At 46.0% G+C, this 17,109-nt stretch overlaps 1 protein-coding gene across 5 annotated transcripts in view; it reads left to right on the top strand.

The window, feature by feature from the left end:
• SLC15A2 (solute carrier family 15 member 2) overlaps window positions 1-16,522 on the top strand; it is a 54,895-nt gene extending 38,373 nt beyond the window's left edge. For all 5 annotated transcript variants that reach the window (XM_063342610.1, XM_063342611.1, XM_063342608.1 and 2 more), the window contains 4 exons: window positions 233-329; window positions 2,754-2,900; window positions 3,945-4,049; window positions 4,925-16,522. In XM_063342610.1, the coding sequence (XP_063198680.1) occupies window positions 233-329; window positions 2,754-2,900; window positions 3,945-4,049; window positions 4,925-5,101 (526 nt within the window). In that variant the 3' untranslated portion in view covers window positions 5,102-16,522. The remainder of the gene's footprint in view (window positions 1-232; window positions 330-2,753; window positions 2,901-3,944; window positions 4,050-4,924) is intronic.
• Window positions 16,523-17,109: the final 587 nt, after the last annotated feature.

Here is a 17,109-nt window from a genome sequence, read left to right as displayed (position 1 = left end):
TTTAAAAACGTTAGCAACAGCCCAGGTCATTAGGTGAACTCCGGTCGGTGCCTAAGTGTTTCTGGAAGGAAAAGATGGCAAGTACTCTAGTAATCGCCTTACATAAACACGACTGCAGCTTTACATCATACATCCTCCCTACTCCATTGTAGGGGCATGTTTGATAACGCTGCTGTGTGCTCTTTGTCTGTGGGACTAACTTGGAAATACTGTACTTCATCATTGTATCTAGGTACAATAATGGAAAATGCATAACTGAAACGGGAGAGTTCACCATGGAGCTAGGGCTGCTCGACTTCGGCGCATCATACACCGTTGTGATAACTAACGTAAGTGTCCCTGTGGCAGTAACAAGCTCCTTCTGTTCTAGTCTCTGCCAGTGCTACTGTTCTTATGTTTGCGACTGTCACTTGCTTTCTCTACCCTGTGAGACCTGGGCAGTAGCCATCTGAAGGCAGTTCATTATACAAGGGACAGTAAAAGGTACTTGTTCCACCTTCCACTGTGACCTTGTCAGATCTCATGGGTTAAACAAGTAAGATCTTTTCCGTGATGGAAATCCTCCATGGAAAATCATGTGATCTGTGGTTTGTGCTGGTCTCATGCCATCCTTGTTCAGTTAACATTGACCCAGTGCACTGCAAAGAGCTATTACAGTCTGCCAAGAGCTGACTCTGCATGTGGTCTTTAAAATACTGTACCTGGTGGTACCTTACACCTGAAAAAACTCTGCAGAAGCAGTCTGCTGTATCCACACATTTAACTTACTGATCTAAAGGCTGATCTTCCAAGACTTGTGGATTGTGCATGGGAGAAAGAGGGACATGTTGAGGGAGGAGGTTGGTGAGATTGTACATCTGCTTTTCCTCCTCTCACTGTCTGTACAGCTCATTTGGAGCCTAGTGTAAAGTCAAGGCATGGTTTTCTGAACAACCTAGCCCTGATGGGGCGTGAGCGCTGCTGAGAGGGTGGATTCCTTTCCCTGCCTGCCAGCCTCTTAGGCATGCTGCTCCAACCCTGGTCCAGCTGGCAGGAGCCACGGAGATGAACGTGATCAGCTTGGTTCCCATTTTAACCTTTCCACTGCACAGGCACACAGACAAACCAGGTCTGACAGAACACACTGCTAAGCTGCCCTCTGGGACTTTGACTACTGTGTTGTGATGAGCAGAGCAAAGTGTTGTCAGCTACTCCCTGGCAGTAACATCTCCCTGTTGGGCAATTAATAGGAGCTGCTCATGTCTGCAGAGTCCAAATACGTAGGGGGAAAAATATAGCTGCAAAGCACCTGGCGTTTTTTTTTTAACTCCAGTATCTGGAGTGGGATATACAGTCCTGGAGGGAACAGGCAGATGCTGCCATCTGTGAGTGCAGAGATTTGCATACATAAACCACATATACATTTGAAGTGGCACTGGCCAGACCCTTCCTCCATAGCTGCAAGCCTCTTTCCCCAGATGAGAAACCAAGAAGTTGCATGAAGAATATTTCATTAAGAATATTGCCCCATAGCCTCTGGTAATGCAACTGAATCGGGGCCAGTAGAGGTAGATGTGTCCCGCGTCACTGAGGTCAAGGATTCCAGTTTTTGGTCCCACCTACAAAAGTCCCTGCTGTAGCCATGGCTGCTCAGGGGTGTTTCTGTGCCTCAGCCCTTCTGGACCCTGTGCTAGTCCTTTAATCTTTTTGACCCTCTTTTTCCATCTCTTTCCCTGCGGGTTCCTCCTTCTGTAGAGAGTGAGTTTGCTCCAGGCCAAGTTAATTTTTAATTATTGGAGTGATTTGTAGTGAGCCCTGCTCCTCTGCCAGGAGCGCTATATAGAAGAACTAAGAATGCAATATATTAGTCTGCTAATGTGGCTGAACTGTGATACTTAAATCATGGGGATGCTGCCTTCAACTCATCCTTTCTCAGTGTGCAGTTATAGTATGGTGCTTGTGACATTTCTTTATGGGCTAAAGAGCAATGCACAGCTCTCCTCTCACCCCTTTTAGCTTGCTAAAATACAGTCTCTTGATTTGCCTCCCTGCATGGTGATTAAGTACATCTCGTAAACATCCCTTGTATTTTCCCAACTACTCTTCTTAAACACAGGGTTTTCTGCCTGAAGTCATTTCAGCCTAGTGCTTTCCTGGCTACTAGTCAAATCTCTCTGCCTCTGAGCCTCTGTGCACCAGAGGCAGTGTTAATTGCACCTGGGAGAGCAAACAAAAAGAATTAGGAATACAACTACCATAACTATCTGAATACATCTGATATGGGGCAGTCTCTGCTAATCTTGGTATTCCTGAAGTGGATTTATTTGAGCGTCACTGTTATCGTAGGGGAGTTGTACTGTGCCAGTGAAATGGGAGCAGTGGCCACATGGAAGCAATGAGCATTTACCCTCTTGTCCTGTTCTGGCCCTGGGGACAGCAGCTGGTCACAGGCTCTGCAGAAGCACCACACAGGCTTTTCCCAGTCCCACTACAGAAGGCAACTTCTTTGTTTGTAATAACTAATGCAACTCTTGTAGCACATGAATGAGCTGGGATGCTTCCATCCTGTCATCTCTGCCCTCTGCAGGAAAAGTCAGCCTGTTCCCCACAGGCTTGGAAATGGCAGGGGTCAGACACAGAGTTTTGCTTCCAGGGCAGAGCTTTGCTTCCAACTTTACTTAAAACTTCATTTTGGTAAATTTGCTCTTGGAGTCCAGGCTAAGAAGGATATGATCTTTGAGCAGCTAATCAATGTACCTTTATTTTCCTGCTAGGTTTCTGGAGGTGCTGTTAAGACATGGAAGTCAGAAGACATCAAAGCCAACAATGTCCATATGGCTTGGCAGTTACCACAATACTTATTAATATCTGCTGGGGAGGTGATGTTCTCCATTACAGGTCTGGCCTTCTCCTATTCTCAGGTACTCGACTTAAAGATAAGGGGCTTACAATTAGACTTCAGGATTTATTCCTGCATCTGCCATTGACTTGTAATATGTCCTTTGGCATGACACTTACTGACAAAGTTATCTGTGCTTCAGCTAAAAGTGGGATTATAACACCGTTTGCTGGCTCCTCTCAAGCTAATGAATTCATACTCTGAAGATACCTGTTCTCAGTTATGCTCAGGAAACTCCTTTTCTAGTAAAGCTGAGAACATAGAACAGAACTGGATGGAAGTGTATTTTAATGTCAAAGCTCTGAATACTGTAATATCAGGTTTTTCTCCCAGTGAAATATTTTGTGGTATGTATTTTGCAGTGATAAAAAGGCAACGGAATCTCAAGGACTACACGGTGGCATAGGGGCTTGGAACCTGCTTTAAGCTGAGAGATTGAAAGGGTCTAAGCCTACCTGAGTCTGTAACAAGGGAGCAAGGGGTAATGAGTATGCAAGGAATGGTTTGACTGTGGTAGACTGTGTTGTCTGGGAGAAGGTTTATGAGAAGAGAGGACTGAGACATTACAAGACCAAAAAGATGAAGCTGCTCAAATTTATCCTTGGAGTAAAGTGAAGATGTTTATCAATGAGGGCAGTTAATACAGTGGGATGATCTGTCATGGGATATGGAAAATTTGTCATCAGCAAGAAGCTTAACATCAAGATTCAGTCTCTTTTCCAAAGGTGTCCAGCCACATGGCACCAGAATCCAAGCTGTAGGCTTGTTGTGTGTCTTCCTGGGCTTCCTGATCTTACAGTTTCAGATGATGCAGGTTGAGGATGATCAGGATCCAGCTCTGCAACATCAGCATCTCCTCCTTCTTCTTGTGTCCTCCTGGAGGGCATGTTTCAAAAGCTCCTTGTATGCAGTTGTTGAGATTAACCATTCTACACAGAGGAAATTCCACCATCTCCTCCTAGGCTGAGCCTGGGAACACCTACACCGGACAGGACATCACAAGGGTGAACCAGGGCAGAAGGGCACAGCATGATACCCACTGATCAGGCCCTTCTCCTCTTTTCAGTCTCCAGCCAGCATGAAGTCGGTGCTGCAGGCAGGCTGGCTGCTCACAGTGGCTGTTGGGAATACCCTTGTGCTCATTGTTGCACAGGCCGCGCCAATGGCACAGGTACGCTTTGGCTTTTAAAACAGAGGTAATGCTTTAAAACAGGCACTGGATAGTGCTTCTGGGTGTCCATGTCCTGAAGGCACAGCTTCTCTGCACAGCCCCAGGTTCCAGCAACGGAGTTATGGCAGCCTGCACCAAGCTACCTCCCAACCAGGGCTCTGCTTTGCCCTCAACAGTGATGCCCTCTGGATCAGTGACTTTCCCTAAGCCCCACAGTGGCAGTAAATAATACTGTGACCTGCACTGCGATAACGCTGCTGGATCTCAGCTCTAGGCAAGCAGGCTGTATTTGGGCCTGGAGCTTAGACACGATGCCAGCCACGCGTTGCAGTTGCTTACCAAAAGCAGCTAGCCTTCATCCAGCTAGCCCAGTGGGCAGGCAGCCTCTTCAGGTGTCTAGCTGGGGACTCCTTCAGGGCCAGCTGCCCATAGCACTGCTGAGACGTTGGGTTTGCATAGGGAGGTTGTGGTGCAGGGCTTGTTTAATTCAAGCTATCAGATTTCTGGGATGGTGGCATTAAGGTGTGAACTGGGGCTTGTTTCTGGCTAACATGAAACTGCCTCTCCCAAAGGCATCTCGGGGGCAAAAGGCCCAGGCAGGTACGTTCCAGTCAGGACAGATTTCTAAGAAAAGATTTAATGAAATCAGTCCATTTTAACTGGCTTGTTTCAAGGTATACCACATATTCATAATTACATTATGTGTAAATGGGTTTACCAGAAAACAGGATGAGAAAGTTTCTATCTTGTGAGCAATCTTGGAAGCTGAAAAGTATTTTTCACCCAGCTCTCTAAAAATCACTTGTAAGTGCAGAGAAATCCTCTGGACTGAGAGTCTGGGGTCTCCTGACCTGCTGTTCTTTTTTCTTTCCTAGTGGGCTGAATTTGTCTTGTTCACTGTTCTCCTCTTTGCTGTGTGCATTATTTTCTCCATCATGGGATATTTCTATGTCAGCGTGGATCCAGAGGACCTAGAAGAAAAGGAAGAGAAGAGAGAGACCACAAGCGGAGGAAACATGATTAGTCTCGTTACTCAGAAAACAAAGCTCTAACACATCATGGGTTGGGATTTATCTTTTTTTAACTCACTAGATGGGAGGGTAAAAGAGTGGGGACAATGTTTTTTGTTTTATAGGATTGCAGTCTGTATTACTCAAATGTGGCCACCCTCTAAATGGGACCAAGTAGCCCTCTATAAAAACAATGGGGGTCCTGAAATCAGGGCAAAACTCCCTGGGAAAGCTCCTCTGGTATTAAAAGCCGTTATAAGTAAATACAGTGTAGTTTAAAACCTGCCCATCTTTTTAACCATGGAATGCTTTCCTGTGATTTTGTTTTAAACATATATTTAGGGCAGCAGGGAGGAAGCGTGGAAGGAATGCCATATGACAGCAATATTTGGAGATGTTGGGAGAAAAGAATGAAAACCCAGTATCCGAATTTGGGAAGAATAAATGTTACTGACAGACGAATTTTTAATGCAGTCATCAAGGACTGGAAGTGTTACACACAGTCCCAAAGGATTTCATCATGTAACACGCCTTATGAGTATTTCACACCATTATTGCATGTTATGAATGGTCCTGATTTATGACTTTCGCCTCTAGGCTCAGAAGTAATAACAGGGAATTAAATTCTGCAGGCTAAAATATTCCCAAAACACTACTGAAGAAGATATGCATGCTACCATCTCTCTGATACCCATTTTTTCCTGGAAGTTTTTGGCAACTGATGGTGTTCTTTGATTAGATGTGATTAGAGAATTGGCTTAGGCTTTCTTACTTCAGAAATCCAGGCACTTATTTGCCATCTTCCTATATATTAAGCCTTTATTGGGCATTTCCTTTTACAGCACTTGCTACTGCAGGTTAGGATATGGCTGATTTCTTATCTCATGCTTCAGTTATTCCCCACTGGGAGACATGTTGCAGCAGTTTCTATAAAATTCCAGGCATCCTGCAGTGAGTTAAACAAGGATGCACTTTATCATTTTTTCAGTCTACAAAGAGGAGATCGTGGCATAGGAGATTTTCCATTTTCCTCCCTGTTTTTGTGTCTCTCTAACAAACTTTGGATATAGCTATTTTATTCGAATTGTGATATAATTGTCTGATTTTCTTCGCTTGCGTGAAGCTGTGATTTCATGTTCTGCATAGAAGTAATTCAACCATTGCTGATCTAGTAAAACTCCCGAGAGAGTCCCTGCCTTCCTCTGTCGCTCCAAGGCCACAGCTGTAACAGGTATGGCCTAATTTACAACAAGGCTGTCAATTAGTTCTTCAGGTTCACAGAGAATAGATTTTAAATGATGCCCTCCTCTTCCATCTTGGCATTTGCCATAGGTGGCCACTGATGCTTTGATTCAGGAGATCATGAAATACATGTTTAATTTCATTCTTGTTCAGGACAGTGATAAGGAATATGCTTAGCTTGACATCTCTGCTACTTTAATGTGCCACCTTGTGTGTGTGTGTCTTCTTGAGTAAGGCTGAGAAACCCCCGCTTTTTGGTTTATAACTGGAAGACTCACCGCCTCCAATTGTTTCCTTCGCTTCCTGTCCTAAATGGTCGTGAACTTCCACTGCTAGTTCTGCATAAGCTCCTGCCTGCTGTGAAATAGCATCTGGGTCTTGTGCCAGGGGGGGACTGTGGTCTCAGATAAGTGACAACGGGCTGCGGGTGTGCGCACAGAAATGCTTAAAGTGATTCAGTCAATGCAGAGCCATTATTTAAGCTGTGGTGGCTGGATCCAGGCGGCTGAACCCTGCAACGCAGCGGGGAATGAAGGGCATTGAAAGCCATCCATTAGGTCATCCGACCTGCTCCTCAGAAGCCAAGTGAGGATTATTCCCTCTGCTCCTTTCTGGTATTGTTCTCCTGCCGTGATTCTTTGTGTGGGTTCTTTCTCCTCCCGTTATTGTTGTTTTCCTAATCCTGTTTTATGATACATTGCGAATCAGCTCAGAGGCTGCTGAATCATTCTGCTATGATGCTGTTTGACCAGCTTCCAATTTGAAGCACTAATAGAAAGCATTTCATCCTCCCCCCCCGCAAACAAAACAAAAATCCCCAAACTGAAGGAGTGGACAGGCTCCAGTAACACTGAACAGACACAATTTAGAATTATTGGAGCATTTAATTTTTTATAAGCCTCGAATTTGGAAATATGTTGGGGTTTGAGGGCATATGTGGTGAAGAGACAATTGAAAACTATTGGAGCACTTTCCTTGGGAAGCACTTGTACATCACAGCTCAAAGTGGCATGAGGGAAAGCAAGTTGTCCAGAGGACGTGATCTTTAAGACTACATATGCTCAAGAACCTCTTGATTTTTATGTTTTATTTCCTTACTGGCGGCACTACCAGAAGCTGTCACACACTCTGAGCTTAATTTAAAGGAATCGTTCCAAACTCATAAAAGATACATTTAGGATGTCATCTGTATCTGCTTTTTAGACTCCTGATGCCAAATTGCCCTTTTCCAAACATCTCCATGCTCCAAACCATCACCATAATGCTGGAGGGAGAAAAAATTGCAATTCACAGTTGAGAAGGCAATGAACAGGAAGGCAATGCTATAAATAAAGTGCTAACATGAGGCTGGGGGCTGCTCCTGCAGCCCCTCTGGGGAATTGCTTGCCCGAGGGAGTGTAAGGCTCTGTTCACATTTCTCTTCCAGCTGACACAGTCACTTCTTCCCACCTGCTCATCATCGCCCATTGGAAGCTTTGTCCTCCTCTGATCTGCGTGCTTGGTTGCCGGTATGATCCTTCCCACTGTTTCAGCTGCAGTCATAAAGCTTTGCTAATTGGACCCATTTATTTGAAATGCACCAGCAGTTTGGAGGGATTTCCACTGGGCATGCTGACAACTAGCCAGGAGCAGGCTGGGGGCTGGTAATGAAGAGCTGCCCCAGCTGTAGCTGGAGAAGGTGGCAAAATAGCGCATTCAGCATAGCACTTCTCCAATTTTAGAACCACGGCTCCATCCTTGGAGCCCTTTCATCACTTTCAAATGGACTCAAGACTGGATCAAAGATTTAGGACCCAAATCTGTGGAGCATTGAGGTCTCTGGGTTTGTCTTCCATATGGTCAGCTCAGAGACGGGGACATGCACAGCTCTTAACACCCAGTTTTAGAACAATATGCTTTATTCTTCCTGATTCTTTGATTTAAGATTAGAGAGGGAAGCCAAAATAGTGGTAGTATATATAAAGCTATGTGAACCTCTATAGAGAAATAGCAACCTGCTGCCTGTCCAGCCTTGCCTGTCGCTGAAGGGAGCCTCAGCTGTTGGTGGAGTTTGCTCTGGAGCAGATTAGGGAAAGCTCACACCAGCTGTTTTGGAGGCTGACCTACAGAAATTATCATCTCCAGCTGAGGATCAGTAATGAGCTGGTGGGGATCCGTGGCTATGTTGCTGCACAAGTCTTCATGGAGATTGCAGGAGTTTGGCTTCACTGTGGAAGTATGTGTATTTATATGTTTTTCTAAAGGATGCTTTCTGATAAAGTTTTGGGGTTTTGTGCAGCAAATTTCCCTTGAGTTGGACTGGCTGTTATTCAACACATTTTTGTCTCTTAGCAGGTTGTGAGTGTGGCCAGTGTTATTTCCAGCTTTGCATGAGATAAGCATAAAAATAAGACTTCAAATTCAGCAAAACAACTTGTTGGCTGTGGGTTCCTTAAATTTACCTCATCTTTCTGAGCCAGTCAAACACCTTTTGGTAGCAAGCTGCTCTGTGCGGGTCAAGAGGCTTGCATCACTTTTTTCTTCCCTCTCCCTTTCCCCACAGCCCCACAATTCCAGAAGATGAGTTTTGGAGGATTCCAGGAGATGAGCCCTGGGAGGGCTGCATGGGACTGGCTCAGGTGCAGCTGGTGTGTGCTGTCAGCGCTGGCTGGGAGGCAGGAGCCTGGCCAGGCACAGGAGCTTGTTCCTCTCTATAGAGACCCAAATGGAGCTGGGCAAGGTAGCCTGGGGCAGGGCTTGTTGAAAGATGTGGTTTTCCTGAGCAGTGATCTGGATGTGAGTTTTATTGTGAAAGTGAAATGCGAGTGAGTGAAAGGAAAAGTTTTCACTGGCCTTGGCCTTGGGCTGAGGCACTGTGCAAAGAGGCTGGAGACTGATGGGCAGGGAGGATAGAAAGGGCTACTTGGTCAAGGTCTTCCCAGCTCCTCAATGAACAGCTGAAATTCCTCACATGGAACTAATTGGAGAGAAAAGAAGATGGGAGAAGTGGAAAGCTCAAATGGTTAAATTGTGGACGACTTCAGGCTTTTCAGAAAAGCGGTCCCCTAACTGGTGGTGGAGGGCCACCGGGGGAATTAGTTACCTGTGGCTTGAGAACTGGTTCATTGTTCCAGAGTATTGCAAAAACCAACATACAGGCCTGCGTCGGTGGGTCTGCAGTGACTGGAGGAGGAAGTGGCTGTATTCCTGGCAATGGCCCCACCATCCTTGGCAGCCACCACCTTGGCTTCCCCTTGGGACAGAAAAAAACAGCTGCAGGTGTATTACGGATGGGAGTAGCGCAGGAGGGAGTAGCATCCAGTTAGGGATGGTTAATGGGCAATTTTAGCCAGAGTCTCTCACAGAGGAATAATCTCCTCTTCTCTCTGTATTGAATTTCTTTGCCTAGCTACAAGAAACGCTCTCTAGCACCACCAGCTTAAACCTGGGATTTCCGCTCCATGGCAAATACCACAGCTGCTGAATTTTGGATGGTACCAGACGCTGCATTTCATTATCACTACATTTGTTATTGTGATATAATTTTAAAACAGCATTTAAGAGATGTTTCTGGTCCCAGATGTTGACAGATCTGGTCAGGGTTTTGCATGTTGATAGCTGGATTTAAGCTAGTATTTCATGTTAACGTGTGCGATAAACCTGTCATGTACCAGTAGATATTGCGAGACCTTTGGATTTCCCCAGCACTTTAGTAGAAAAAAAACATCATCTCCAGTGAAGCTGGCTAAGAATGAACTGTGGCGTTGCTTGCTTGTTGGAATTGCCCGCATGCTTTGTAAAGCAGGGACCCTCATTCATCTCTTGCAAAGTGCTTCCCAGAAAGACTAAAATGGGGATGCTATTAAACATTTTGCCTTGAGAAGGGCACATGCTGCATTACAGAAATTGCATGAAGGAGAATAATTGCTTTGCTTAAAATCCCTCCCTCATTGCCATCTCAGGTGGTGAACAAGGAACGAAACAAGTTGTTTCTCAGTGAGCTTTGAATCAAGGAGCTGCTGCATCTTCTCAAGGTCTTTCCATGCTATGTTTTACCAGCAGATCAACATTAACCTGCCTTTCCTATCTGTAGATCAGAAGATTGTCAGGATGTGGAGCAGCCCACTGCGGGCTCCCACTGTCAGCTGATCAACTCTGATCTCTTCATCTTTAATGAATAGTTTTTGCAGTTATCCTGCAGAGCTCAGCCAGAATTGGTCTAAATTTAGGCCAAAACTAAGGACCTGAGAGACTTGTAATCAACAAGATAAAGAGAAACACACTCAAAAAACTGCTAAAACACTTGTTTAGTGCTTAACTAAAATTTTAATATGCTTACAGATATGTAGCTACAGATATATGCTAAACCAAAATGTAGCAATTCAGTCTGCGCAATGAAGAGCTGCAGTTGGAATCCAGCAGTGTGGCAACTGGCAGCCAAGCTGAAGACACAAAAATCAAGCAGACATCACTTTTTAGATTCTTTTTTGTCATTGCATTTGTTGTTCAGTCTGCTTGGCCTGTCCTGTTCAATCTACCCATGTGTGTAATGAAAAGAAGCTGAATTGACTTGTGGAAGACATGTACCCTTCCCAAGCTGCAGCTTGGTTTTCATCTTGTTGCAGATTCCAAAGTTGGCTCCAAACAACTCTACCAGTCATCCCCCTCATTCCCACATGCTCACCTTCCCTCCCCAGAAGTCACTCGGATTTCTCCCTGGTGCCTTTGCAAGTCCTCAGCATCTTGTTTATTCCTCCTCTCATGCAGCCTCTCTGCTGCCAGCAACAGTGTTTCATCTTAGGGGTTGTCTTGGTGCTGCCCACTTTCCTGCAGCCAGAAAAGCTTCTCACCCATGAGACCAACACGTCTGGGCAGAAATCATGCAGAGCCAAATATCTGCTGGTAACAGGGCACCTGCCCTGGCTTGCTTTGGCTCTGGACCCTTGTCACAGCCTCATATGACCCTATGCATCATCTGTAGGCAAATCAGAAGGATTGGAGTAACCCAGCATCTCTGTGTGTCCCTCTGATCTATCCCATGCCCAGTTCGCTGCCCGCAGTCGGCCTTTGTGTTGTGCCATGTCAGGCTGCAGGGACCCCTGGACCGACACAGTGTTGTTATCATCCATGGGGAGTCTGTTAGTGCTGAGATCCTTGGTGGCCCCAGCCTCCTTTAGTTGGCCTTTGTTTATATATTATTTGTGGTCAGGCTGCTCGTTCCAGCCTCCCACTCGTGGAGCCTCACCCGCACCCCTCAGTCCGTTTGTGAGTCTTTCTCTTGGAGAGAAATGGCAGAAAGCCACTCAGGTTGTGTTCATCGCAGCACTAGTGTGTGGTCAGTGGGCTGCATCAGTAGCCACAGATCTCCCATCAGGGTGGACGTGGTAGCCAGTGAAGTGGGGCCAGCTCCTCTGCCGCAGTCACCAGCACGGGGACTGTGGATGTCAGTGGGGGCTGGCTTTGTGGCCTTTCTGGGCTTGACCGAGGTGTTTTGAAAGATGGTGTCCATGTTTTTCTGGGAGACCTGTGTTATTACTGTGGTGCTGCCAGGTTCCGTCTTCTGAATCTACCGGGCGAGGAGCAGCAGGCTGCGTGCTTGGGCAGAGCTGCCCCCCCCCCCGGCACAGGGACCTGTGCTGGTGCTGCTCGCCTGTGGCAGGGCACTTTCTGCTCCTTCTTCGTCTACTTGCCTAGCCCCAGTGACCAGGTCTCAGGGAAATGGCACCTCCCAGACCTTGATGTGTTATGCACCCACCCACAAGGGAAGTTTCTTCAAGTGGAAGGGAATTCTCTTGCTTTGAGCTTTTACTGCCCAAATCTGCTTGGAGCTACTTGGAGCCTTTGTTTGGGCTCTTGCTATGTGTAACCTATGCATCAAAACACTCCCCATATAGGCCTTCATGCTGTCTTCACCAAAGACAGGAACCTCTCTAAAGGTGCTGTGCCAATATGGATTTTTCCTGCCTGAGTTAGAGGTGAAACAGGCCAGCATGAATTCAGCAGGCGCCAGGAGCTGCTGCCTTTCAAAAAGGCGAGCTGCTGTCAATCACGGCAGCTCCCCACGTGCGGGGCCATGCAGCCCGGCTCCCACTGCGCCCTCAGCTCAGCAGAGGCCAGTGGATGCTTGGATGCCTCTCAGGAGGCTGCAGCTCCCAGCTCCCAGCACTGGCCAGCCCGTCTGTGTGCCATTCATGGTCTGTCAACACCGGCTTTGCTTCCTGACACTTTATACAGCTCAAAATCTGCAGAGCAAAGAGAAGAAAGTTCCCGCTTTCCATAGAGTGTGTTTAATTTGCTTTTCCCCCTTCCTTTCTCATTCATAGCCAGTGTCGTTAGCTGCCCTGTTATTTCAGGGCTGGCCAAGGGAGCTGTGCAGTCTCCCCATCTCATCACTGCCTTGGAGTAAGGGAAGGTCGAGGCTCTCCCACTCTGCCCACCCACCAGCACCTTCCTGGAAGCTCTCCTCAAATTCAGGTCCCCCACTCCTCCAAAGACCACATCCCTCATGAGACCAAGGATTTGATATATTTTTAACAAGACAGTCATTTTGTGGGGATTAGCCAGTCTGGGTAATGTTTGCATTTCACCCTTTGCTGTCTGCTGTCTGTAGCTTTACTTTTGGAGCTGTCACTGTTTTTCTTTCCCTTTTTCCCCCCAAAGGTTGTCCTGAGCACCTGCGCTCTCTGTATAAAACAAATAAATGGCCTTGCCTGTTTGCAGGCAGATGGTACATCTGTCTTCTACTGAAATTTTGATAGTATCATGAAGAATCTCTCTGAGCTAATGATGCCGGTATAGTCCTTTACATCCCTACTGGAGGACTCCTTTGGCCCGTCTTTGCACCATCCTTTTGTACATGGTGGTTAAAACCAAAGGGCTTGTGCTTCGTTCCTTACAGCCCGCAGCACTTCTCAAGCTTCCGTAATTCAGGCTCCAAGTTCCCTCTTCTCTTTGAGCTGGAAACTATTAAAAACCATTGAGTGCTTCAGAAACAGCTGGTTTTGTCCAGTAAAGTTCTTTTTTTTGCAGTTTTTTACTGTGTTTGCATCCATCACTCACAGCTATGGAGTGAAAAACTGCTCCAGTCTTCTCCTGTCAACCCTCACTTTTCTGAACAAGGTTGGACTTTTAGCTTTTCCGTAAAACTCTTATCTTCGGTGCCTTTAGTCCTAATGCTTTTCATTGTTCAAGATCCCTTGAAGCCAGGAATTTGTGCTCCTTCCTTTGGGTTTTTGCTTCCATCTGCTCAGCATTTCTTAGCTGGTGTCACTGTTTTACACCTCCTGGGGCCCACTAACCTACTGGGCTGAATTGGAGCAGGGAAGTCATCCTGGTGGTTTTGAAAGATGCACCTAGACTGAACCTGCTCAGCCCTGGAAGTTTTGAGCTTCTTTTCAGCTTGTAGTGGAAGAGCAGGCACTTTTCCGTTGAAAGGTGTGCTGTCATGCCTACTGCATCCTGCTCGGGCTGGGAGGGGATGCTGCCAGGTCAGGGCAGCTCTGCCATCCCCAGCGCTTTGCTCCTGGCTCTGCATTTCCTGGCTTGGATTCATCTGCTCTGGCCCTCTCCTTGGTGGGTCTCTCACAGTAGCGGTACTCACTCCGAGGCAGACATTGTCTCCAACAATTTATTTGACTTGTTACTTGTGGTGACAACCATTTATTTTGCCTCTTCAGTCTCCGCCGTTGTTCCAGGTTTCTGCTGTGGTTTCTCTTGATTCAGACTGTCAAGCTCTTGCCAATTTTGTCTTCCTTGTCATGGCTTCCCATTATCAATGCTGTGCTTGGAGTCCGAGTGCCCTTCACGCCACAGATCTGCAAGCTAAGTAAACTTAGCAAATCATTAGGGCAGACTTTGACCGCTTCTGTCTCCATCAAAGACTGGGATTAAATTAGGTCCCTTTGATAAACTGAGCTGATGGGCCAATTTGGATTGCACATGAGGTATTATGAGCCTCACGGGGCTTATGATTAAAAGACATAAGAGAATGCAATTATGTAGGGAGCTACCAGGAGATTGCTGTAACTCACTAGTCACTCGCTTCTTTATCAGAACAAAAGAAAAGCTCAATTCTGCGGGGTGTCAGGCATCCCCTGGGAAGTGTCTGCGAGCCTCTAATTGCTGGGGGAGGTGAGAGTCACGTTTGTCTCCTGCAGGTTTTGATGTGTGTGATAACACTGCAGGGGAATGTGGGGGGGAATGTCACTCCGATCATTTCTGTTCCCGAGGCCCTTGCTCCAGGAGTGGAGCCTTTCCCACAGGTGGCTTCTTTATCTCTTTCTGGAGTTGCTTGGGTTTTATGGGTGAAAAATTTGCATCTTCAGGGCTTGGTGCAGAGCCTAAGCTAACAGAGCTTTTCCTACTGGGTCAGGAATTTGCAGCAAGATAGAGCTCAGATGAGTTTCATTGCTGGACTCTAATCAAATCCTGACCTGCACAGGGAGCTCAGTGCAATCTAGGCTGACTCTCTGCATCAAATCCTCCAGCCTGGGGCTGGATCCTGACCCAGTAGGAAAAGCTCTGTTAGCTTAGGCTCTGCACCAAGCCCTGAAGATGAGGAATGTCTGACTGGACACAAACACAATTTTGCCTGTTTTTTTTTTTCTCTCAGGTTACTGAGTCAGAGCTAGATGGCATATCTAATTGTAGTAGGGCTATTCTTCTCTCTCTTTTTTCTTTTTTTTTTAAGGAACATTCATGCTGCATTTTAATTACAATATTTAGAATACATCCAAATAGCTTGAGCTCAAATTGATCTTGTTTTTCAGCCAGGAAGCTTGTTTTTCATCTATTATAATAATAAATGTGCTATTGATAATAGTTTAGGTGCAATACAGCAAAGCTCTGTGTTATGCATCAGCTCTGGATGGCCAAAATTTTCTTATTATCCATTATTCATATGACAGTTTGCAAATATTTAACAAACAAATTACCAGGTTTCCCTTGTTCCCCTCTTAGTTTGCAATCTCAGTCTTTTTGACAGCTGAATTCGGGATTAATGATGATCTTGTTTAAGACAATTCTTTGCTAGCAGGTTTATTCTCTAAACCTACAAGTGCAGTAGAACTAGCACTGGCACTTTGAATTAAATCTCATCCTTGAAGCAAATTTTTTAGCTTTATTCCCTCCAATTCTCCTAAGTAAGAATCGGATTTGCCTGGTAACGTGCTTAGGCCTGTTATTAATTTCTTAGTTTATGTAGTCATTTTAAATATAGAAGCTTAACATGAAGGGCTGGCAAAACAAGCTGTTTTTCTCTCCCAGTCCTGAGCTTGCTGGGTCTGTTCAGTTTGTAAGTGCTTTAAGAGATATGTCCTGTCTGAGAACAAGCATAGGAGCAAGGACACCGCCTTGAGCCTCCGTAGAAAAGGGAGATCCAGAAGGACATGCTGGATTTGGTCCTCGGTAGAGCACTGGAGGCAGCACTGGAAAACATTCAGTCCAGGTCCTGGGACTGGTAAAACACATCCCTGACTCTGCAGCAGCATCCCCTTCACCTGCTCCAGGTCTGAGCTCAGGGTAAAGGGTATGGAAAGGGCTGAAGCGCCAGCGTCTGCCTGGGAAGGTTGTTGCTGGTATAGATGGCTGCAGGTGAGCAAGGAGGGCGCTTCACCCCATCGGAAAACCTGATGCATCCCCCAGGGGGGTCTTCTCGGGGAAAACACAACCAGAATAGAGACTCAAAGCATGAAGCACCTCCGTCAGAGCACGTGCTGGGCACCGGGCCATTTCCGCCCTGCGGTTTCTGACTGTGGGCTTTGCATACACAATACAGGAATTCACCAGTGTGCGAGCCAGGCTTTGGAGATGAGGAGTGAATTTGTTCTCCAGTAAAATCACCTTTTGTTAGCAGAAAATCTGTGCATTGGGTTCCCCAAGGAAATAGTGTTTGAAAATCACAGATGATTAAAAGATAACACATTTGAGGTTTGTTTGGGTTTTTATTTTGTTTGGTTTTTGTGGAGTTTTTTTTGTTTGCTTGCTTTTTGGGTTTGGGAAGCTGGATGCCGCACATGAGTTTCTCCACAACTGACCAGGCCACGAATTTTTTGTTTTAATGCAAGAAAATCTGTGACTTTCCTTAATAGAGGAGCCCCCAGGAGTTCTGAAATACCAAACATCACACCAGCAAAAATATACTTAAGTTGGCAACTCCGAGTGTATCATATCACATCGGTCTTAAGCAAAAATAAGCCAAATCAAACAAAACTTGATGGAACAGAATAAAAGCAGCCAAACACCACAGCTTGGATTGAAAGAATGTGTTAATAGAAAGAGTGTTTCTTCATTATTTTTTATTTGATAAGCAGTAAAACCACAGACTCACACTGATTGCAGTTTCTATGTGCCCTCTGCTAATTGCCCATCCCCATTTGCAATGTAAGCACTCATTACTCACTTCCCTTGGAACCAGCGGTGGCCAGCATGGAGCAGCAGGGCGAGGGGCACAGCTGCGTATTTCAGCATGTCTGCACATGTGTTTTCAATCCTGGAATAATCCCCATTATATGGACATTTTAGCCCGGTATTTAAGTCATCATCTCACTTCTTTTTAAGACTTACTTAACACTTTTCCAGTTGATTGATGCAGCATCAATCACAGTAATATGCCATCTATGATGTTGCTGTTAATAACTACGGAGGAGCTGGGTGGCTCAGGGCCCTGTGCTGAGCACGGGCATTTTCTCTGCAAATTCCAGGGGAGATTTGCTGACCACGGCAACTTGCAGATGTGCGGGGGCAGCAGTAAGAAACTGCCCGTCATTCAATCCCCAAGCATTTCCCAGTTTGGGAATATGGCTATCGATGTGGTTATATCTGCAGCCCTT

This window comes from Chroicocephalus ridibundus, chromosome 7 (genome assembly GCF_963924245.1).
Source record: "Chroicocephalus ridibundus chromosome 7, bChrRid1.1, whole genome shotgun sequence".
Taxonomy (NCBI): domain Eukaryota; kingdom Metazoa; phylum Chordata; class Aves; order Charadriiformes; family Laridae; genus Chroicocephalus; species Chroicocephalus ridibundus.
This window is presented reverse-complemented; position numbering and strand designations above follow the sequence as displayed.